This window comes from Megalops cyprinoides, chromosome 23, assembly GCF_013368585.1.
Source record: "Megalops cyprinoides isolate fMegCyp1 chromosome 23, fMegCyp1.pri, whole genome shotgun sequence".
In the NCBI taxonomy this organism is placed as follows: Eukaryota; Metazoa; Chordata; class Actinopteri; order Elopiformes; family Megalopidae; genus Megalops; species Megalops cyprinoides.
Genome location: NC_050605.1, coordinates 7,219,756 through 7,244,159, shown reverse-complemented (window position 1 = coordinate 7,244,159; position 24,404 = coordinate 7,219,756). Strand labels below are relative to the sequence as shown.

Here is a 24,404-nt window from a genome sequence, read left to right as displayed (position 1 = left end):
AATTTCCTGTAGCCCTTCTCAGAAGGAGGACCTAGGAGGACCTAGGAGGCCAGGAGGGCGTGAGTAGAGAACACATGAAGCAATGCCGTGAGTTAGGTATTCTCCCTGCTGTCCTCTCAGGAGCTTGGAGTACAGGCTTGGCCTCTTGACGCTTAGCATGGGGCTCTGCAGAACTGTCTAGTCATTGACCTCAGAGCAAAAGTGTTCTGCCGCTATTGATTGGCTGTCTGAGTTGTGTGGCTTTCTGATGGCTGGTCCAGGTGTTCCTCGAGCAGCACAACAAAAGTAGCACACAATTTTGTCTGTGAACTATAGAAGAACACTTTTTGGGAGACATTGTGGAGGGTATTTTCTTAGATTTTTATTACGTGATAGCTTTCTGTCTGGATGGAGAAAATTGTAAAAATGCATATTTAATGAGTAAGGCAACTGAGAAGGGGGAATACATGTTCTAACCCAACTCTGGTCAGAGCACTACATTATCTCAGAGTAGCATACCTTCTTATCTAGAGCGACATATGAAGCTAACAGTTTTTACTGGTTACTGATTTATGCAGCTTAATACTGTAGGTACAATTTGAACTAAATACCAAAGGTACAAGAGCAGCGCTCTAACTGGGAATCAAACTGGATCACACATCACAATAGTGAAAGGTGTCATCCATACAGAATACGAAGACTGGGATGACAATTCACGCATTAAACTTAAAGCTGTAATGTATACGCTGAAGAAGATGAGCCTAAGCTTTTTCTGGACACTCCTGTTGTAATTGTTTCTCTCACCCCATGCCCCTCCTTTGACATCATTGGAGCATCATCAGGTGTACCTGTTACATAATGGGCCACTTGGTGTTCTCTGCATGCTGGGAGCAGCTTGCCTTCTGAATCATGTGCTGGCGTAATGGGGAAAATAGCTGCAACCTTTCTCAAGCACAAGTGGCAGTCACTTCTTGTTAGTGTTCACTCATTTAGAACAGGTGCAAAGCCAAGAAAACCGGGAGGGGAGGGGGCTACGAGCTTATCGCAGCAGGTCCAGTGGCCTTAGATGCTCAGCAATACAGCAGGAGAGGTTTATATATTTCATATTACCGATATAATTTCATAACTTTTCACATAAAGGCAGAACAGGTGTGTCCGTGTTCAGTGCCCCACATTAGTCTTTTCGTGTGTGAGAAGTGAAAATTGTTCACATATATGTGTGCTTAGAATTAAGGACAAAGCGCATTGTGGGTTTGATTGAATAGGGCACCTAGGACCCAGAACAGGAATCTAATAGGTAGCAGGAGCGCACACTCATCACCAGAGGGCTAGTGTTCCATTTTTTCGTTCACCATACTGTAGTATTTACTCAACAGCTTATTTTCTTAAAATGTTTTAATGCCTTTCAAGCAAACAATTCCCCATATCATCTTCCTGAATTAATCATGTAATCACTTGAATCATGGTGTCAAACCGTAATTCAAGTGATTATGTAATTAATTCAAGGAAAGTGATGGATTAATAACAAATGAAAAACGAGTGTCAATGGCATTTTTAAAGCTGACGGTGCTAGACTGCAAAGCGAATTTTCTGAAAAGGTGGTGCTCGGTTCTGTGTGTCAGACAGAGGCATAATGCGCACATCAGGGGAGAGGAAAAAAAGCGTTTGTCTCTGGTTTAAAAATAGACCGACCGGGGACGTTTCATCTGAAAGCGGGTGTATAAATTTGCGTGATGCCATTGTGGGTTTTTCCATTTTGTGCAAATGAAAGTGGCCTCCTCCCAAAAATAAAGGGACCACTCTCTCAGTGCACCTGCTGTTGGCGGTCAGAAGAGCGGCAGCGATTTTGGCTCTCACCTAGCAGGACCTTGACCGTGAGGCACCTTAGTCTGAAACTGTGGTTCTCCTAGTTATCAGGTTGACAGATCCATAGTTCAGATTCACTAGAAGGTGTCATTATTAACAAAGCTGAATAGGGATTGGGCAGCAAGTGGGATGGTTAGAAGGCGTAAGGCCCCACAACCCAGACACAAAGCCAGTCGCTCTCAATAAGGGGTCTACCAACAAATGGTAAGAAGCAAAACTGACACTTGCATTGTCAGTATTTACTTACCATTGACTATGGCTTAGAAAACAATTTTACACAAAACGTAAAATTAGATGAAGTGGAGAAATCTATGACTGTATAAAGATATCGGAGGCTATTTTTCTTGTGTGTTGCCACACTCTTTGATGTGGAACCTCCATTAGAGGTCCGCAGCCCTGACCGATATTCGCAGGCGGTCTGGAGCTCATGAATACAGATGATGAACTTTCGGCACAGCCGGGCTTTGATGTGCGGGGAGCCATTTGGTCCGAGGGAGCGCCTCCGACATCAATGCGGGGCCCGAGCCGCGCTGTCGGGACCGATCCGCCTGTGACTGATCTGATTGGACGGCGTCCCTCTCTCTGTCTTTCCCTCTCTCCAGAGTCAGCGAGTGGGCGAAGCAGATGCAGCAGGAGCTGGTGAGCCTTGTGGAAACAGCCAGCGGAGTGAATAGCATGGCCCAGGTGAGTGTCCACCCTTTTAAAAAAACTCCACCATATTTCTCTGTGGACCACAGAATGGAAGGAGAGAACATATGTCACAGAAACGCACAGACTCAGTAGTCAAACCGTAGCAAGCTTCCTCCTTGACTTTGCGCCACAAAGCTGAGCAGTTTGTTTTTGTTTGTTTCTCAAACTGTTTTTTTTTTTTCTTAATTGCACAGGCTGACAAATGTCATGTAAGAAGTGGAAAAATATGTGCTCACTCAAAGTTAGGACAAAGCGTGTTACAGGTTGGATTGAACAAGGGACAGTGTCTTGCAGTCCTATTTCTGGTCCTCCTTATTCGGAGGCAGAAAGAATGCAAACTCATCGCCAAAGGTCATGTGTTCCGTTTTTGGTTCAACATACTGTAATCTTTACTCTACAGCATATATGCTTGATCATGCATATGAGTAAATTAAAAAAAAATCATAGCACTGGAGGTTATATGAAAAGACTCCTAGTGTTAAATGTTGTTGTATGATTGCCCTTTGGCTACTAAATAATTGGCTACTTAGCATTTCTTATTTGTTTCCCAACGCAACATATTTTTCTTATCAGTAAATGATAATTAATCACTGACCCAGAATGGCTCATAATGAAGCTGATTTTTTTTCCCTCGGTGTACATTTGGTTTACATAAAAATTGCTTTTAAAAACACCCCAGCTTTATCCCCTGATGTAATATTGTGCGGGCAGTCTTTCATTATCTGCAGCAAATGGACATGCTATCCATTGATAAATGCACTTAAAGGAAATGTTCCAAGGCTGTTCTAAGCTAATATGAGAGAGGTTTTGTTGTCTCCAAAGGGAAATTTGTTGTGGACATTCAGTAAAGGGCTACTGTGTAAAAATACTGAAATAAAAATAAGTAAATAAATATGAAAAGCTGAGGTATTCCTTATACAGTAAAGAATTATATGAATGATGGTGTGATTTGCCACATTAACAAATTCATAACATTATATTGTTGTATTGTGCTAAAGTTCAAACCATGTGAGAAACTGCCAGTGCTAGACAAGGGGAATGACCCAATTGTCTGCTTGTTCTGAAAAATGACCTTTAGTTAACCTAATATGAACCATATGAGATTAATTCAACTGAATTGTTAAATGGAATGATTTTCTACAAATGGTCACAAACATTTGCAAAGGAGCCCTCACAGGGCCGGTTTATATAAACGGGTGCCATGTCCAACCAGACATTTTCCCTGGGGGACTTTTATCCTCTTGTAGAACCATCACGGGTGCCTTCCAGTCCCTGGAAGTCCCTGAAAACAGACTTGTTTATGAGCTGTCTCACCCAGGCGCGCTGCACAATTTCAACAACGCTGGGCGCTGCCGAACCGATCGGCCGTGCCCCCCCCCCCCGGCGGATAAGGCACGGCCGAAAGGCGCCTCCTGGGATTGATGGCCCGGCTGTCAGCTGCCCCCCTCTGGGGATGTGAAAGTCAAGAGAGGTGTCAGTGATAAAACGGGGGGGGGGGGGCGTTTGTAGTCAGTTCTTACCCCAGCCTGACACCTCGTATACTGAATGGCTCCCTAACAAAAAAAAAAAGAGGAAAAAAACAGCCTTCCTTTAGTTGGATTTACAAGGAACCTTACAAACCTTACAAATCACGCCTTACATTGGATCACAGCACGGCAGAGTGGAGATTTGGCTGAGGACATGCTCTCTGTCTGTGAGGGTGTGAGGAATGGGTTTAAAACATGGGCGTTGCAGAGGCGTTTAGGAGGGAGCGCTCGAGTGCTGAAAATTCCTGCCCTCCTTAACGGTGTGCCTCTACCTTCCCACGTAGATCTTCCTGGACAACAGGAAGTACTTCAGCGTGGAGCCGAACAATGCGGGCCAGCTGGTGCGGAGCGCGTCCAGCAACATCGAGAACCTCCTGCTGAACAGATCAATGGCCCTGAAGGTGAGTGGCCGGTGAATAATTCATGCCGCTCCTGCCGACTCCTGCTTTGTGCCTCCTCCGCGTACGCCGCCGTACGGGCTGGCTCGTTTACACAGCGTCATGGCGGGTGGATGGGAACCTCTCTGCGGAAGTTTGGAGGCATCCAAGTCACCCTGGTGCTGAGTCTTTATCAGGGCTTACATTGGTCTTGGTCTGTTTGTGGTACTTGTGTGGAAAGATGCATACTCTTTGCTCCAGTGCAATTTAAGGGCTTGACTCTGAACCCATGACTTCAGCAGCAAAGGCCATCTATACAATCAGTGGGTGTTATGCTGTACATATCAGCTGCTTGCTTGTACTGTAGTTAGGTGTCTCAAGCAGAATGCTTGCATTGCCTTCATAAGTCCCAGGTCTGCTTGCTTTTGTGCCAGATGCCAGAATATTTTGTAGCAATAACGGAAGTAATAAAAATAAGAGGACTCCAAGTTTTAAGTCATGTCTTTTTAACCTGTTGGCTCCAGTAAATATCCATCTGTGTTACTGGATAGCATATGAACCATGTACGCAGGCCTGGATGAAGGTGTCAGATGAGGAACAGTGTGTCTGTCCTTGATCCAAGTCCCCACCGCACACCACCTGTACAGTTGAGCCTGTCACTGTTGGGCGCTGAACTCGGAGCGATCCGACCGTGGCTGAATTCGATTAGGCTCAGCGGTGTTCCTTTGGCGTTTTGGCAGTTAATCACATCAACATGTGTTTGATTATTGGTTTTGCTCTCTGTTCAATTTGAACGATTACTTGATTACCTAAACTTTCCAGTATTGGTCAATCTGTGGTCATTGTAAAACAGAAAAGGAGAGGGAAAGAAAGCAAAAGTTGATTTATTATTTTTTTTGTTAAACCATCAAGTGGTGTGTTCTGTAGTCTGTGAAGCCATGGCCACTGGGTAATCTTATATGTTTATATTATATTTTGTGAATACGCATGTGACAGGGGCAGAGAGAATTCTGTGAATGGAGAGCGTGACATGAATGACCTTGCATTCATTTATTTATTCATTTTAATAGGAGAAATCTTTAATTCTTGAATTGCCCAGGGACGAGTTATCCAAAGTTAAGAAACCTCCAGATTTCCTGCCCTAAAATGCTCGCTGTGTCATCTGTTACGCTGCGCTCGTAATTGATTTTAATAAGGCATATGGAGATGCAACGTCTTAAATCTCTAAAGCCCGGTTCGCACGTCGATCCCCGAATTCACTCTCTGGAATATGCCTAATCTTCTCCACCGTGGGGAGCGTTAATCTTTCAAGGAAAGCGAGGATGGGGGGCGTATCAAATATCAGATTACAGCGAACAAAAAAAAAAAAAACAAAAGGAAAGAAACGCTTCTCGGAAAAATTGCGATACCGGGACTGAAAGGAGCTGTTGGCGCAGTTGGCGCTGTAATTCATGCACAGTGTGTTCCTCAATGGCTTGTGTCCTCACCTGACTCCCGCTCAGTGGTCAGCCATCGCCGCGTCTTTCCGCTGGACTTTGAAGCTTGACTCTCAGCATCAGCCGGTTTGAGTGGGTTTCCTCCTTCGAAATCTCTCCACTGCTTTGCTACTAAACTGGATAACTGCACATCAAACACTAGGCACGTTACAAGTGCTGAAGTAAAAAAAAAAAGAAAAGAAGTGATAGCTGGGCTGGAGTAAGTGTTGCTAGGCAATGTGTAGCCCTGCCCACTTTTTGCCAATGAGTAGGAAATAAATGATCAGTAGCCATGCATCTCCACGTAAAAACCAATCAACTTAGTTTTTAGGTAAAATTGATAGTGTTAGACAATGGTATTATGATGTACATATTGACATGTATTTTACCATTATACCCTATTGACCTAGGTAATTCATGATAGACAATTGCACTGGCTCATCTTTATCAGTGTATCCCATTATACCTGAAGGGTTTGGGCTGATTTTTCACAAATGTGAAGAGGTTAGAAACCCAGTGTATGAGGATATGAAGGCACAATTAGAGTAGATTCAGTTTAGATTGTGATCTACAGTTCTACTTTTAGACATACAATGTGGTATTTCCTGGTAGCGGAAGCACTGTATAATTGGAAGTTGAGTAGGGCATATCGCTTTAGAGCTGGAACCAACCAGAAGCAGGTTGAATCCCTGCTTGAACCCTCTCAGAGAGGACCATCCTCCTTTGACTCTTGCCTCCTCTTCGCGATGTCAGTTTAGCAGTTGTTTGAAAGGAAGACGGCACAGAATGTGCAGACTCGGGAGCGCATTAAAGCTGTCTGGCAACAGTGGGATAGCGGTACGCGAGAGTGCAAAGCAATGTTTGGAGTAACCCCCGGGAGGTTTCGTCGTGTACCCGTGTTCCTCCCTCAGATGGGGAGACAGAAACGGGCACCCCCTCCCCTTGCCTTACCCCCTCCACCATATGAGTTCTTTGTTTTAACCGCATTCCTTGGAAACCCATTAACGGCACTGTGCAGCATTGTGCTGTCGCCACGGCGGTTTCACAGGAACACTGAGAGCGATTCAACTGCACGACGGAGGGATTTACATCTGTTTCACTTATACCAGGCTCGGGATGAGCGGACCTGTGCACCGCGCCGTAATTAAAGGATTATAACGAGGGATCGGGGGATATGAAGAGAGGGATCCTTTGGCCTGCTGGCTGGGCACGGCACAGGGAAGTGCGGGGGTAATTTTGTGCGCCTTATGGCACGGCAGATGCCATGCGGTGATTTGTGAAACAGCCCTGATAGCTTCTGGGCACGAGCACCCGCTGCAGATGTGCGGGCCTCTACCCTAGGCCCCTGGCGCTTCTCCCCAGATTCACACTCCCCGACAAACACCCCCACTCCCCCTCCCACCCCCGTCTTGTCGGATAGTGTGCCGACACCCTCGAGGAAGCCGGTGCTCGGGCAGAACGAGAATGCCTGCCGCGTCTTGGCTGTGTCCTGACCGGTCTGAGGGGGAGAAAATTTTCAGCAGATCAAACGTTTCTGCCACGAAGGCTTGGACGAGAGCCGCTGGCATGGCCACCTCCACGGAAACCGGTTCTCCGTGACAACGCTGCGACTGCGGGCCATCCATCAGTGTCATGTCCGCTGCCACGGTAATTCTCCCTTTCCACAGATGGTGCGAACGTGTTTTTTTTTTTTATTTATTTTAACGGCGTCAGGAAGTGACATAAGGTCTTATTGCATGTTAAATGGGCCTTGTCTTTGCCAAGTGTCAACTGCAAGAGGAGGTGCCTCCCAGTTTTACCCGTGAACTTTGGCTGCACTAGCAGTGGAGTGGACTTGCTGGCAGCAGCGTCCTTGGCTCAAAAACGTCTCTCCGTGGTCACCATTGGCAGAAGGGACAGGACTAATTCTGCAAGGGAAATGGGGGCACCCCCACATCACCATCACCACATACATACGTGAACCCCTGTGATTCCTCTGTTTGATTGCTGGCAGCCTGGCTGCATTCTTGTGCCTCGTGTCATAAAAAGAAGCATGAATGAGTGCCATGTTAGACACTGTGAGTGGGCAAATATTAGAGACATTATGGTATTCAGAGACTGCATTCTCCAGGTTTTGTGTTTGTTTTTCTGTCAGCAGAACAAGTGGAAATTTAATTTTTTCTTTTTTTTCCCCACTCTGAGTTGGTGCGTGGAATAGCTTAAGAATATTTAGAGTGCAAACAAAGACCCTTAGAGGGTTCAAAACCACACCTAACAAAGTGCTGTATGCACTGTAGACTATGGAGAATATGAGGACTGTGGTTGAATGGCCTCTTCTCCTCATTAAAGTATGTTCTTATGTTAATATTCTCTTGAATCTCTTACAGCTCCTCATTAGTTAGTTTCTATCAAGAAACAAATAATTTTAATTGTTGTGGAAAAAATGTGTCCGTCAGTGGAGTGACAAAAATATAAGTTCCCAGGGAAAAAAAAAAAAGTCTGACCTTGTTCTCATGCATTTTGGATGTGATGAAAGCCTACGCATGGAGATTGAGGAGGCATGCTTTCTGTAAAAATAGGGGTCTGCTTTTTGAACACTGTGATGAGGAAGAGAAGAAAGCTCTTGTTTTCAAACGGATTCAAGTTTTCTCTTTGTGATCCGAACCCTTTGATATTGCACATAAAACAGAGGATGAGTCACTCCGTCCTGTTTTTGGCTAAATTTCATTATACTTCTTTCCCTAACTGTAACTGTCCCTGGAGAATCGAGGGTTTTTATTTTTCTTGTGCCTGATATGGCCACTGGTTTATTTTTACTGCTTTTCTTCATTTTCCATTGGAACTTGACTCCGTTTCTGCAACACGGCCTGAGGGGTGGACATTTTGGGAAAGGTTTCCCTGGAAACTGGTGCCCTGTCCAAGATGGAAGGGCTATAAGTTACCCCGGATAAGGACACCTGCCAGTTGACTCAATAAACAAGTTATAAAATAAATAATGAAATAAGTCTTTAATCATCGATGCATGACTCACTCCCATTTCACTGATAAATCTGGATTCAGTCATGTTTTTTTTTCCCCCAAATTAGTCTGTTTTGTGTGGATGGAAATGTAGAGCAGCTGTAAGAATCAGGGTTTGTGTGCCTTTCTTGCTTCTGAATATGACAATAGGCATTTCCTGAAGTTCTCTTTTCCAGCCTCCTTCTGGTCATTGGCATCTGAACACCACACGTCTTAACGTGTCTGTGGCAAGGACTGCAAGTGTGCTAGTTCTCTAAAGCCACTGTTAAAGTAACAGTGGTGGTGTGATGGGGCTGCGGTTGGGCCTACTAGCCCACAGGCTTTGAGATTAACTTGACTTTGGTTAGCGCAAGCCTCTCTCCCTGCTTGGACAGTGCCAAACAGAGTGAAGAATGATACCATATCTCCATTTGCCATACAGATCTGTTCATTTTCAGAACTTCTGCCTTTATGAGTTTCCACTGGCACCACAATGCTATGGCACTGCTAGAAATGGCAGAAGAGGGGCACAGTTGCTCTAATTATTACAGGTCCGCATACTGCAGCTAGCTTGCTCTGGGGAAAAATTTGGCTGCAATGACCAGACCAATTAAATAATCCAGTTAATTTACAGACTATTATAAAGTTTGTTTTAGTATAGTTTGTTTTAACGAGCATGTGCTTCGTTAACATGGCTGTCATTATTCTTCTTGCTCCGTTTATTTAACCTGGACGGTGACACACGGCTCCCTTGGCCATTATGTGAATAAGCCACGCATGCACGTGTATTGATCTGACCTCTTGCAGCTGGCAGAGGTCCGAGATGAGCAAATCCTGGCTACCTTCTCGTTCTCAGTGCCCGGGGCATTAATTATTTTGGCCTTTCTTCTACCACATGGCTGAAGTCTTGTGTATTTACCGCCTTTGCAAGTGAAAGGGTCCCCACTCCCCCCTGCACCCGACCCCACTGTTCTGCAAAGCCCGCCCCGGTGGGGTGATATCTGAGCCGGGCGCTGAGGTTGGGACCACAGGGGCGAACAAGATGCAACAGAGAGCGCATTTTTAATCCTTATCTAGTTTAGCTGATTTAGCTAACCCTTGTAGCTGTATGTCGACTTAAAATGTCACCGTCAATACGCTGCAATCTGCTAAAGTCATGTATTGTAAATGCAAGAAGTACTGACCGTAATAAATGGCAGGAATTTTCATTTGGAAAATGAGTGACACAGAAAGATATATAGCTGTATTATGTGGGATATTGATTCAGTAAGGCTGCATTAGCTCTCTGAATGTGCCGTTTGGCCCGGAATCAAAACACTTTGGCCTGAGTAGACTGTGACTGTGTTTACGTGCGTGAAGAAATAGCCATTTTAAATGTCGTGTTGATTTATTCAAAATACCTGGGTCGGCCTGCGCATTTCAATTGAGTCTATTATTGATTTAAAGAACATTCTCAGCTCTCCCTGGACATTTTGAAAGTCTTCTTAGCTGTTCTAATATAAATGTAACCTAACTCCAGCAATAGCAGTGCTGATTTCCATGCTTACTGAATATGAAATTGTGGAGATCTTAATCTGAAGCAGTCCCATTTAAAGATCCTTTCACGACCGGTCTGGTTAATTCTCCCCCTGAACCTTCAATGATGCTGGCGGTCCTCAGTCACACTAACCTCCACAATGGTTTCAATAAATAACTCTTTAATGTTTTATCAGCTTATACTTCTAATATCAAAGGGATGGAGTGGAGCTGTAAAAGTGTACTTGTCTCAGATTAAATGCATGTTTTATGTATCTTGTCAGTGAGAGACGGTGCTATTTGAAAATAATCCCTTTTGGTGAAGTGAAAAGAAATTTCGCTGTGTCTGTCCCCGCTCTGTCTCTGGGCCAAATCGACAACCAGACATGATAAATGTTTTATAAGGCATTTAAGCCTTCTGCTGCGTTCAGCGGGTCTCTGGTGAAAAGGGGCTGTTTTTGTTTCCGTCAATACCACCTGTTCTGCAAGGTTAGCCTAATATAGCCCTGCACATCCTCCAGGCAAAGGTTTACTGAAGCAGGCACTAAACAAAAAGCTCATGTGGCCATGAAAGGCTGCCATGTTTTCCATAGTTTCAAAAGGTGCACACTAACAGCATACACACAGGTAATTTACACAGTGTAAAATAATGGCAAAACAATACAATAACAAGGGGAGGGGATAAAATGCTTCCGAGCTCTCGAAGGAGTTACAGAAATGTAACGTGATGTTTTGAGCATGATCAGTATTCAGCGTTTGCATGGTGTTCCCATTTTAGTGCTGAACAGGCATCTCTGAGTGTGCTGTAAGGACAGCCTTTATTAACAGACTTGCATTTGTCGATATGCCCAGCAGAGCTGGGGCATTGGTTACGGAGCTGGCTGGTCAGAAGGTTATAGGGTCAGGGCTCGGGCAGAGCTGTGCTGTTGAGCCTTTGAGTGCTGTTGTAACCCTGAATTGCTTCAGTAAAACCCGGGCATGATAAATGAAGGGTATCATTAAATATAAGCTGTGGGTCAGGGAGGCTGCTAAGGTGATAACGACAACAGAGCTGGAATCCAGGTTGTCTTTTGGCTAAAGGCGTTTGCTATGCCGTAGCAGAGGCTCTCTGTGTGGATGCTGTTGGGATGATGTTTGGTTGCTATGATACCTTGGCATTATCAACCTCTCGGTGCCAGTGTTCTTTCTGAACGATGGAGAGCTTGCAGTGTGTATCATAACAAAAAAAGAAACCAACTGTGAATTAGCCATTTAAGACTCAGTGTGTGCTTTATGCTCAGTGCAGCAACATCCCGTTGAAGGCCTGTATTAAAAATGTTGCTCTACATCAGTTTCCGTTTATTTCGCAAAATGTTTCCATCCTCTTTTTTTTTTTTTTTTTTTTTTTTGCATCTTGTCTGATGTTTTTATTAAAGCTCTCTGGTAGCCTGTGATTATTTGGCAGAAAGGCCTACCGAATAACATTATTACACTGTAGTTTCCATGTATAATTTACAGGAGCAACATTACATTTCCACTCATGTTTTATTTTGCTTCATTTCATCTCAAACGAAACTTAGCTTTCACACTGAATGGATTTTGTGGTCTGTTGACGGCCCTTCAACTGTTCGCTATGTAGCAGAGTTCAGCTTCTTTCTCTGCACGTGTGTTGTTGGTTATTCCTGCTTCCACTGTGTGTGTGTGTGTGTGTGTGTGTGTGTGTGTATGTGCATGTGCATACATGTGTGAGTGTATGTGCGTGCATATGTATGTGTGTGGATGGGCGTGTGTGTAACCCTTTACAGACATGCCCTGTCATCAAGGTTAATTCACTGATTTCCTTGTCACAGCAAGCCCTCTACTGATCTCCCGCTGTCTCACTCTTGGCCCTTTCAGTCAGCTGGGTTTCTGTTTGTAGAGTAAATTACTCCTATTTTTAGGGTGTTCTGTCCAAAGCGATTATATTCTCTGTCAGAGTCAAACAGTCTAACTCCTTTGTATAAATAAGTCAGAACATGAATTAGTTGTATTTTAAAAAGGGATGATTCATACATGCAGAATATGGAGTAGTGGAAGATTAATTTTTGATGCGTCGGTGATCTGCCAACATGCAGCAAGGCTCCAGTCTTTTCTGAAGTTTTGTGAAGAGACTGTTAAGGAAAGCAGGTGCGACACCCCCTACTTAAGAGTTAACTCCTGTTCATCACGCCAACCTGTCATTCCTGTCACCCCCTCTAACCCCCCCCCCCCCCCCCCCAAAAAAAAACAAAGATTGACAGAGCAAATGTCTTGGAGTGGCTCCTGAGGTTTCTTAGGGAGGCACTTCTTACTTCCTACTTGTATCAAGGTCTTTAAGTTCAAAATTTCAAGGCATCTGTGCTGTCATCATACCAAATATGGGCTTTGGTACACCTTCGAAGGCTGAGCCGTTGTGAAAGGGTTTTGCTCAGGCGGAAGAGCTCGGTCTGTGGGTGTAAAGAGAAGGGTAGAGAAGAGAGGAGATGAGAGGAGAGGAGAGGAGGTTGCCCTGCCCCTCTCCAGCATCCGGAGTGAGCTGCTCCTGGCACTAATGATGGCTCTATCCAGGAGAGAGCACGATGAGGCCCCTCGCTGGCATCTCCAGGAGGCTCTGTCTCCATCGATTACCCGCTGCGTGCCCACACGAGTGGAGACTTCATTATCGCTGTCAAGGAAACAGAAAATAATTGATGGGCTTTTAAGGAAAAAGCAGCTATCCGGTCTATTGCACCGTTATCGTTTAAGTACTTTTAATTAGCTGAAATATGAGGCGTGTCTTTACCTTGATGGGGCCATGCTTGTATAATAACTTATAAATTTGAAGAATTAACTGGTATGTTTAGCCAATCGATGTAGTTAACAGTTTAAAAGGTCCTGCACACATGTAGGATTTTGTGACTGCAGCGCATCTACATTGTTACTAAACGTGAAATGCATAAGATTTGTGGCTACGTTTTTGCATAGAGTTTGGATAGGTAAAGAGGTTGGACAAAGCTTTAGTGTAGGGGTATTATGGTTAGGGTTGGAGCTATGGTTACTCAGTCTGTATGTATGAACAGGGAGTCCATAGTTTCCTCTTCCAAGTTAATTAGTTAAGTTATACTTCAATTATAATGTAATTGTAATGGGAAGTCATTACGTATAGTGTTTTCCCAACTGGATTTTCTTCAAGTTACAGCACCATAAAAGCACTGTTCTGCTTAAGTTTCCAAATTTTATATTAGCTTGCTTTGTCTGATGGGAAATATCTGTGATTCATGCAATGAATAATGCATAGAATACCAGAATCTCCATCTTCTGCATTTTAGTCTTGAAGCGTGCACACACTCTCTAGTCCATTTTACAACTGTGAAAACATAAAAGTGTTAGCTCCACAGCAGTGTGTAATGTAGCTGACGGCGCCCGTAGCATGGGTACCCAGATGAACCAGTGATCCCTCACAGGGGGCCCTAGCAGGTTGACACACACAGTGAGCACACAGTGCCTTGAGCCAAAATGGCCGATTTCACATTCTGCCCCCCCGCTGCCATGTTGCTGAGCCAGGGTGACCCGAGTCAAGGGTCCAGCTTTTCAGTGTGTTAGTTTTATGCCCGGGGATAATGGTAAAACTTCACTGATTTTTGGTTACTAGGACAGCAACCCTTAACTCCAGGAAAACCTCACCCTCAAATAGCATTCGGAATGCTGCTTTAACATATTATTTTCATCAGTTATGCTATATAAATTAGAATGAATGTCCATTTTGAGTAATTGCTCTTGTACTCCCGATCATATTTGCACTTTCATATGTTTCTCAAAAGGTCAGTGTTACGCCACAAGAGTCCACCTTTCACTGTCATGTATTTGTATGTAATAGAATCCTCTTGCATTTTAGTGGCGTCTGCCTCGCTAACCAGTCGTGAGTGTCAGTGATGAAACCAAAGATACTTTACAAAAAAAAGATGTATGTCTCTCTATGCTCTTTTCCTGCACTGCCAATTTTTAAGTCTGTAGAGTATTCTCTCTGGTGATTAATCATCTCTAATAAAGCAAGAAAGCCCAGTCAGATTTTTTGGAACCCTAGTGGTGGTCTGCTCCTTTGTGGTTTTATTTATGCTGTCCCCCATGTCAGGCAGCCTCTGGGTTTCTGCTTTGCGCATCAGGGGAGTCGGTTCCACTGTAACAAGGCAGTGAGGTCCACGGTCTGTAACACGGCCAAGGACTTGGGGACGAGGACATTAGAATCGACACGCTGAGGATGACTAAAGCCGGCAGAGCACGGCAGCCATATGCCGACACCGACACAGGCCGCGGGTGCTATTCCAAGTCACACAATGGCCCCTCGCTCTTGTCCGTCCTGCTGACTCGGAAACACGTGAAAGCCGGCGCACAAGCGCGACAGTCATGAGTTACCGCGCACTCCCCGCCGCGCCCAGATAAACTGAAAGACCGGCCTTCACCACCGTGCACACAGAGCCGTGTCTGCCGCCACGTCGGCGGTCTTTACTTACTGCGCAGGGTGTCCGCTTAACACAGCACTCTCCGTGTCCAGCTGAATTATTGATGAGGGGCTGGGGGTGGGGCAGGGGAGATCGGCATCAGGTTTCACAAAGAGGGGGAAAAAATATCACCTGACATACATCCAACGAGTCCCAAGACACAATTCCACAGGGGAAATTCTGTTTAGTTGTTTTACAGAGCAACCATGAACATGTTTAAAGAAAAAAAAAAAAATCAAATTAAAAGGATTAGACCTGGTGAAGAAATCGTGGAATGTTCAACATGTCTTTCAGAATTCCTCTAAACATTTAAATGTGCATTCTACAAGATGCCATGATTTTTTTTTTAATGTCGCTGAATCACAGCCAAATGGTATTCAGTGGATTGCTGAAAAGCAAGCAGCACACAAACATTAGTCACTTATACTCTAATTTTTTTGTCATTTCACGATAATCCGATTGGCTTTGTCTCCGCAGCTGTTCTTTTCTTTCAGGCAGTGCGCTTAGCTCCGGCTTGATTGATCGCACTTGAAAATATGCCATATTGGCTCTGTCTGCGACAGAGTGATGTTGTGACTGGAAATCTAGACTTGCAACCAGAAAGCTTGCAGGTTCAAATTCGGCTGGGCCACTAATGCTGGATGCCTGAGCGAGACATTAACCCTAAATTGATTCATTTAATGTCCAGCTGTACAGCTGATAAATACATGATAATTACATGATGTAGATTTCTAGAATGTGAATATTACAAGTCAGTCTTTTTGTAGCGTGAAAAGAGCATGAATGTATTGTGAGTGGAGAGGGCTGTTAATAACGGCTGAGTGCTGTAATGTCCCATGTTAAGAAACATTCGCAGGCTGTTTGTCTCTGATTGGCGCGGTAGAAGGCACTCAGATTGGATCTGGCGCACCGCGCGTTGTGTTTGATACGTTAAATATAGTCTGGCCATTCAGGCGGTGAAAGTGGTGCGGTTGCCGGAGGCGTAATCCGACTCCATTGACACTCCGCTTCATGTAGACCTGCCTCTCTCTCCCTCTCTCTCTTTTTTTTTTTTTATCCACAGCAAGTCGGGAGGGTTTGTAGCGTAATTATAAACTGAATTATTTATGGGGGTGTGGACAGATTAGTCAGAAGGAGGCGGAGTGTGACAGAGTGATAGACTCTCGCCTCTCTCTCTCTCTCTGTCTGCCGACCCGTGCTGCGCCTCTACTGCGATGCGTTTTGTGTCTCTCGGTGTATGAGCCCGTACTCTCCGCCAACCCGGGGTCGTGCGGCGCTTCCTCGCCGGAACATTAAAAACAGCTACAAGCTGACCTTTAGACAGAGTTGGTGGAAGGTAGCTAGTTTTCTCCCCCTGTGGTAAGATTGAGTGCGCAGGATCAGTGATGAATAGTGTACAGGCTCACCGCAGGCCAGGGGTAATATATTACACATCGTGCCCAGAGCTGGCGATCGGCTGCTGTTAGATGCAAATGCGGACAGCAGACGGCTTTTAAGTGCTTGTGTTCCTGAACGTTAAGTGATTGAATGGTTCCACATCCAAGGATAACCTGCAGGATACAAATATTTTGTTATACATTGTTATACATTTGTTATACAGTGCTATACATTGTGGGAAAAACAAGTAACTTATTGTGTAAAGAAGCTACTTTTGCTCGGCTCAACTTATATAATTTCTTACATATTTCTTTCACACAGGAGGATAACAAGGTGGCATGAAATAGGAAGCTGTCAACATTGCTTTCCCATCATCCTTTGTGCTGATGTGTCCAGGAGGTTCCATTTGGTAATGGGAGGAGCCAGTGCTGGTGCTGCCTATGGCTTGGCTCCTCTGTCTTTGATCCTACCCCCCTTCATAAATATCCATTAAAAGAACAGCAAATCAGAACAGTTTTAGCTTCAGCAATGGTAGAGGCAGAATGTTATGCACACTAAGCTGAGTATCTGTTCAGTAAATAGAGTATCTGTGGCGATTTTCAGGGTCGGATGCCAGTCATTGAAGCATGCATTGAGCATTTCCTCAGTGCCTTTTTAAATTAGTTCACGTTGTACAATCTATCTGTGTGTGTGTCTTGAGGCAGAAGTGTCCGCTGCTCTGATTGCTGGGGACAGTGAAGGAAATCATTTCCTGGGTGTAGTACACAGGCTATTGAGACTGTTTCTACTCAGAGCTTGCTTGAATAAACTAATCCTTTATTGAAAACTGAAAACGAAAAAGACCTGGTGTACATGTAGTGTGAGTAACAGGAAAAAATAAGCAGCGCCTCATCCCTGCGCCCACTGCAGCTGAAGTCCGCTGTAATTGCCTGCTGTTAGAGGCTCTGTAACTGGATACTTACTTAAATGTGAGAGAAGAGACTGAAGACACTGTGAAACACCCTTGTCTTTAACAAAGTGATACGCATACTCAATATGAAGGAAAAAAGACACATATAACTCCTATTTATGCTGCCCTGCTTCATGTTTTTTTTTGCATATGCATATTGTCCTTTATTTGGCTAAAAACCATATCCGTGTTTAAATGTGCTCAGGAGAGTTTAATTCTGCATGGTTTGAGAATTGCAGTGGTCGTTAGTCCATTTGCAATCTGAGCAACCGTACAAATTCCTCATGTAACCTTATACAAACGTTGACCACCGTGTGATGTCATTAGCAATGAAATTTATTAAAGAACATATGCAAATAAAATCCAAGGATGGCCCGAGGTTATGAAACTACAACATATTACGACGGGTAAGCGATTGACAGGTGACTGACTCATATTGTTTGCTTGTGCTTTGTAATATTCATAACTTTTATATGGAGCAGCAGTGAGCTGCCTCTATGAGATGAGTGAGATGCCTCTATGCGGTGTCATTTCCTGTGCATTGTTTTTGATGGTGAGGGTTATTAAAATTTGATCTTAATATCTATTAATAAGATACCATTTGCGTGAGCAGTATAATAGAAAGTCATGATTGACAACCATTTGTGTATTGTATTCATGAGATGTTACCGTCATATGTTCGCAGTAATGTAATTTACAGTAAATCAGTTGCTTTGCTACATAATTTGCTGGATAGTGTAATGCATACCATCCAAGTATTCAAGAATATTTTTAGATGGCCCCTTTATTTATTTAAAATGTACTGAACAGATTCTATTCCTTTTTTGTTTATCATCCGTATGTATTATTATTGTAAGTTTAATGATTTGGATATGTAGTTTAAATGTTTAAACGATTCTTGTCATGTTTTGGATTCCAAAGGTTTCTGAACATGTTTTTTAAGGTGGCTAAAAATGATTGCAAATCACAGGCAAAGCGTGTCTGTGGACTTTGAGATTCTCATCCCCAGTGCTGTTTCGGATGTTGCTTGGTGCCAAATTTGCAGCCCAGAGGACAGTCCTCCCCCTGCAACACATCTGTGAGAGCGGACACATGAAAGCTAATCTGATTGGTTTCTAAGGGGTGAGATCCTCACTGGGGAATCCATCAAAATAACTTGTCGGGTTTGGTCTTACCACTTTCTGCTTTTGTCCCCATGATTAGCTGATATACCAGGTGTTTTAGTGGTTCTTCATCCTCATAGGTGCAAACTGTCTACACTATGCAATCCCTTGCTACATTTAGTTGTAATGCGTCGAATCAGGACATCTCACAAAGAAGCATAGAGTACAGCTCATGATTTTGATGACACTCCACATCGTTTTTTCCCCTCTGCAGTCATAATACAATTGACTTCTTTTACCATCTGTTTCATAATTTTAAGATTAAAGGAATGTCAGTGCATTAAGCATTAAATCCTATGTATGTACAGTACCAGTCAAAAGTTTGGACACACCTGATTAAGATAATGGGAAACATGCATTCAAAGATGTTTTCATCTAAAGGCTTATGCTTAAATGCTTGATTTTTTTTCTTAGGCATCAACTGCATGATTTATATTTGACTGTGTCTGAATTTCTTTCTAAAAAAAATTAATTATAAAAATATTTTTGGCTGTTTTGAGGAATCTGTAAGAGTTTTGATTTGTTTGTAACACTTTTTTGGTCACTGCATAATTCCATTTGTGTCGTTTCATAGTTTCATAGCTTTATAGTATCTTTACTACTATTCTAAAATGTGGAAAATGGTTAAATTAAAGAAAGAAAAGTGCGTCCTCACTTTTGACTGGTACTGAATACCTCATTGCAGCTCCATCGTTCTGTGGGATTTACTCTGTTGTTGTAGTTAAAGAAGTGGAGCAGCGATGCGATCGATTTCATGTTCCTTCTGTCATAACTCGCATTGTTTCAGTTCTGCACTTTGTTAAGTGCTCGGTGACAACTCCTTTGTAAAGAATGCTGTAATGAATCAAGCCTGATTGATTAAAAGATGCGAACGTCGGCTCCCGTGCGACGGGGGACGGATGCGAGTTCTCTGGGGTCTGAAGTGATGCGCGCTTCGTGACATAACCTGTCATAGCCAGACACCTCTGACTCGAAAGACACATTGCTTCATACCAGCTCTGTCGTGTTTAATTAATCAACAAGTTACTGATGCTGTCTGTCTTTGGCTGACTACCTTGACAGTGGTATTTTAAAATAGCCTGACTGTTATCCTCCTGTGAACCAGTATTTTGATAAAAGCGTCTGCCAAATGAATAAATGTAAATGTAAATGTAGTATTTGGGGAAGGTTCTCACTTTGTTCTGTGGGGAAACTTCAGTTCCTCTCATAGATATAGAGTCATAGTAGCTCTGTGTAAATATGAATTAATAATTATATTTATAATAATCGATAAAGTACGCATACATGTAGTGTGTTGAAGGGCATCATTCATCTCACCTCAATGCTCCTGCATGACTGCAGAGGATTTTCACAGCAAGATAATGTTAATGTGCTTTTGGTGATTCCAAGAGGGGTTGTGTAAGAATGCTTTCAACAGGGGTGATGTCTCATGCTGTCTTTTGAAAGTTCTCCACAATGGCGAAAAAGGAGCAAAGGTTAGACACATGCCCTTCTATGGACACATCATCCCCGTTTTTCAGACAGCCACGCCTGTCTCGAACGCTATTGGCAGGGTGTTTGTTTTTGTGCCATATTCACGGTTCAATCCGCAGTCACAGGCAGCCTTGCAGACTGAAAGGTCTGAGCTGACTGTGGATAGGAACTAATGGAAAGTCAATGTGACTGTGTTTTCCTTGTCAGGATTATGGTCCAGCAGTTTATTGGTTTTCTGTATTGCCAAGCTCAGCCCTGAAAGGATTTTGGCAGTACAGAACATAGGAAGGCTTTTTTGGTCTGCAGTGACAGCGTCCCTTCACCATGCATTTAAAGTGTATTTCAACGAGCCCAGGTGGCAATGGCAAACAACCGAAAACCTGAACTTATTTTACACTGTTTTGTCTCTAAATCACCCAGCACAGGAGATTTGTACTCAAGTAGTAATATTCATTTATTTTTTGTGTACTTTATCTGTACTTGGATTTTTTTTTTTGAAAAAGGAAATACAGTTATGCCTTTGATAATGCACATTTCAACTCAGCATTACAGATTTGTTTATGGAGAAATGATGGGTGTGTTTATCATTTGAAATGGCACCATTTTAGAGCTTTCCAAGGCTGGCGAGACTACCCCTTTCTTGTTCTCTAAATATTTATCTCCAGAATGCAAACAAACGCCACATTACTGAGATGCACAGGAAAGGCTAGCGCTGATAACTCCTTCAGACAGACAGCCTCAAAGGGACATGTTTATCCAATGATATCAAGCGGGCATAATGGCGAGGCCATAATGGATGCAGAGCTCCCAGCATGCTTTGGGTGAACCGGGTTTTAGAGGTCTGATATGAGTCACAGGGGCATTATTAACTGTGTTGTCTTTGCTATATTACAAGGGACAACTTCATGTCAGGCCTTTGTGCTCAGAGGGAGGTCTTGACTTGAGCATTCACTTCTTCAGACAGAAAGCCTTATTCTCCCTAAATGTAGCTTAGCACAGATCATGCCATCAAACGGAGGGAGATCAAAGCCTGGCGGAGAGGCAGCGCTTTTCTGCCGGTGAGCCACGTCGACATTAATGCCTAATCTGACACACTTTCGCTTTGGAGGAGTCCAGTCTTTAGTGTTTTATGGCTTGTTAGCACTGCCATCTCTGTGTAAAGTGGGCTGAACGTGTGGACAAGCTCAGCCTGCTGCTCCACCTCACAGCTCAGTCAGCATTCAATGTGTCGCCAGTGCTTGGTTACAGCTTGCTGTAACCCTGCCTATGCTCCAAGGGTCAGCCGCTCTGTAATTTGCGCACTGAACCTGCAAAATTGGGGCCGTCTGGGTCACGCAGGGCACTTCAGCACTTCCAGGACAGGGCACAAACTGATTTGGAGCTTGTGAATGTCACAAATCCACCTGATGCTTTCCCAGGATGCAGTGCAGAGAATGTTTACCACCTGTACCGGATGCTGCAGCAGTTTCGTTTTTCCTTGTGTCTGCTCTCAACCATGTATTTCATGGTCTTGTTAAGGCTGGGCAACCCTGGTCCTGGACTGCAGGAGATGTTTCTGGTTTTTCTTCCTCCCGAGCTCTTAATGACATAATTGGATCAATTTTTACGCTGAGCTAATGCGGGTCAATGTGTGCGTTTTGTGAAATGTGGAGCACCTCCAACACATGGTTGCCTGCGTTAATATAGCGTAAAAATGTATCCAGTTATGCGATTATGAGCTTGAAGCCAGAAGTCTCTCCACACTCCATGTCCAAGGTTGCCTACCTCAGTAACATAACAGTACATGTAGTTAATTAAACCAAATATGAGTGTAAGGGCATAAATGTTTTATTTCATTGTCAAGTTGTTTTTTGTAGTTGTGATACCTCAAGACTCAGCAGTGATTCTGGCGTCCCAGCCCCATGATGGCTATATGACAATGAAACGTATTTGCATTTGTGTAAGTTGCCTTCGTCTGTTTCCGTGTGATTGGCTGAAATCGCACCAGAGAAATCAATCGGAAAATCCAGAAATACCACCAGTATGCACCAGTTTTTCTTAATTTAGAATACAAGACCACAAAAAAATGGACCTCTTTTGCTGAAATACTGTCACTGCTTCTCCAGAAGTTTTATACAAGATGTGAATGTTTGTTTTTTTTTTTAATATCCAACGTCTTTAAGTGTTACTTGAAAACTAATTATTTGGTCTGGTCTTGAGGACTGCAGTCTCTCTTGAGTGCCCATCAACATGGTTTAATTTAACTTCTGCATCTGCTCGGAGCTGTAAACTACTTCACCCAAGCCTCCAGGTAGTTTGGTTTTAACACACTTTAACATTATATTTACGTCGCTTGTCAACTTTTCAAAGTGCTGAGAAGGGTTTGATTAAAGTGTTGCCAGTCTTAACAGATGCTCATGTTTTGAATATCTCCAGCGAATACTGCCAACATCAAAACAGAGACGGAGTGCATGTTTACTCTCGTAACTCGCAGATATTAATCCCCATAATGAACCAGGTGCGTAGCTTTGGGAAACAGTTTACCCTTTTTTCCGCTCCCAGAATATGTACCGTAAGGTGTCCATTACAGGAAACAGGAAATCGTAGGGAAAGTGGCAGCCACTCTTCAATTGGATGTCCAAGACTTGGTGTCCCTTTGAATGTCCACTCCATTGTTGTTGTCCAATGGGCAGAGGAAAGGTTTTGCAATCCCATCCACACTGGCAGCAGGTTCTTCTTCATTTGGTCCACAGTCCTCCAGTAAAAACACCCAGGTGAACTAGAGCCCTTTCCAGTTGCTCTGTATGTATTCTACTCTGTCAGACCTGTTCACTAAGCCAAGTGAATCTCATTGTGGAACTTGTTCAGTTTTCACTGTTTTTGAGATATTCTGACTCAATTTATATCCCTTGATTCAGTCAGCATTATCCTTAACTTTGATTCACAGATGAATGCAGATTTTCCTGAGCTTGGCGATCACTAAAATTAACTTTGCCCTATGATTAAATGTGAGGAAGTAACACATTTAATCGTGGGCAAAGTTATGGGGAAAACATTAACACTCTCTCTCTCTTTCTCTCTCTCTCTCTCTCTCTCTCTCTCTCTTGCTCTATCTCTCTCTGTGTGCTTGTGTGTGTGTTCGATTTGGAGGGTCGGGGGGGCTACATGGTTTGAGGTATTATATAGAGAAATCATACACTCACGTCAGTGGGGGAAACGGACAATATGCTTTATTAGGACTATTTTCAAGTAATTCTTCCATTAAGTAGGAAAATCAAAGTATTTCGTCCTGGTCAGATTACGCATGTGTTGCATGTCAGAATTAACAGGTGGTTCAGACAGTGGCATTTCTCTGTTCACACAGCTATGGCGTATCAGGCCTCTCTCCTTCAGGATGAATAACACACAGGGAAGAGGGAACCTCTTTGGCATTTTCCGGTCATCATCACGTAAATCTGGCTGAGGGCTCTGCCTCCTAATTTTGGGCCTGGCACATGCGGCTCACGTGCGGCCCCTGCTAATGAACACAGATGCTCTACAGCGCTCCTGAACGATAACAGAAAACATAGACCTGGTCCTGGGAGCCTTAACACAATTCCACATTAGCTGAACTAATGGAGCTTAAGCCATCAGACGGGGCCCTGTTTATATTAGCGCAACGTGGCAGGTTTTTTTTTTTTTTTTTTCCTGCCGCCCCGCGGCACGCTCCCTCTGAGGAAAAGGTGCTCCCCGGAGCACGCACACGGTGTCTGGTCTGGCGTGATAATTCGCCTGGGCTGCGACGCGCGCAGCCCCCGGGGCGTTGGCAGACGCTCCAAATTGGGTCGTTTGCATTCTCTCCCTGCCGCACGGAGGAGGCGAGGAGACAGGGGTGGCCAGGCGGTGGTCCTCTCCCTCTCGCTCTCTCTCCTTCTCTCCCTCTCTCTCTCTCCATCTCTCACACTCACGCCGTCAGACTGTCAGGAACCATCACAGGAAGGGACTGTGTGAAGGTTGCTTTCAGCAGGATTGGCAATGCTTGCTTTGATTTCTGTGGACACACACACGCACACACACTTTTCACTGCGTGAGGTGCACTCTGGCTGGGTTTCTTGGGAGTAGGCTAATCCGGTTTGTTACATGTGGGCTGGCCGTTGTATTTCATCCCAGTGTGAGGACTTATTGCTCTTTTGGATTGATTCATTTGTCTCTCTCAGCCTGTAACCTCTTGCATTTATGCTATAGTAGAGCCAGAATATAGATGTGTGTTAATCATGAGCACGTTGGTTTTACATGTATAAAAATGCCACAATACTTTACACATATTTAACCTGAAGTTGAGGAGTAGCTATTATGCATCCACCTGTAACTGTTTGATTTTATAGTATTCAGAATGAAAGATGAGACTCTTGCAACAATAGAACAACAATGCACTAATGCATGGATTCATTGATGACACAAAAGAAAATAATTATGTGTAAGCAGTTGATTATATGCATATATTTTAACATTTGACTTCATTTAACGATTTCCATTCTGACATGCAGTGCATAACTGACTAGATAGCAGACTAGTACTGAAGAGGATTCCATTACTGCTAGAGAT

At 43.8% G+C, this 24,404-nt stretch overlaps 1 protein-coding gene across 4 annotated transcripts in view; it reads left to right on the top strand.

Moving 5' to 3' along the window:
- Positions 1–24,404, top strand: part of LOC118770145 (voltage-dependent calcium channel subunit alpha-2/delta-1-like) — a 137,153-nt gene that overhangs the window by 17,619 nt on the left and 95,130 nt on the right. For all 4 annotated transcript variants that reach the window (XM_036517619.1, XM_036517620.1, XM_036517617.1 and 1 more), the window contains exons 2-3: positions 2,448–2,529; positions 4,346–4,462. In XM_036517619.1, coding sequence (XP_036373512.1) covers positions 2,448–2,529; positions 4,346–4,462 — 199 coding nt within the window. The remainder of the gene's footprint in view (positions 1–2,447; positions 2,530–4,345; positions 4,463–24,404) is intronic.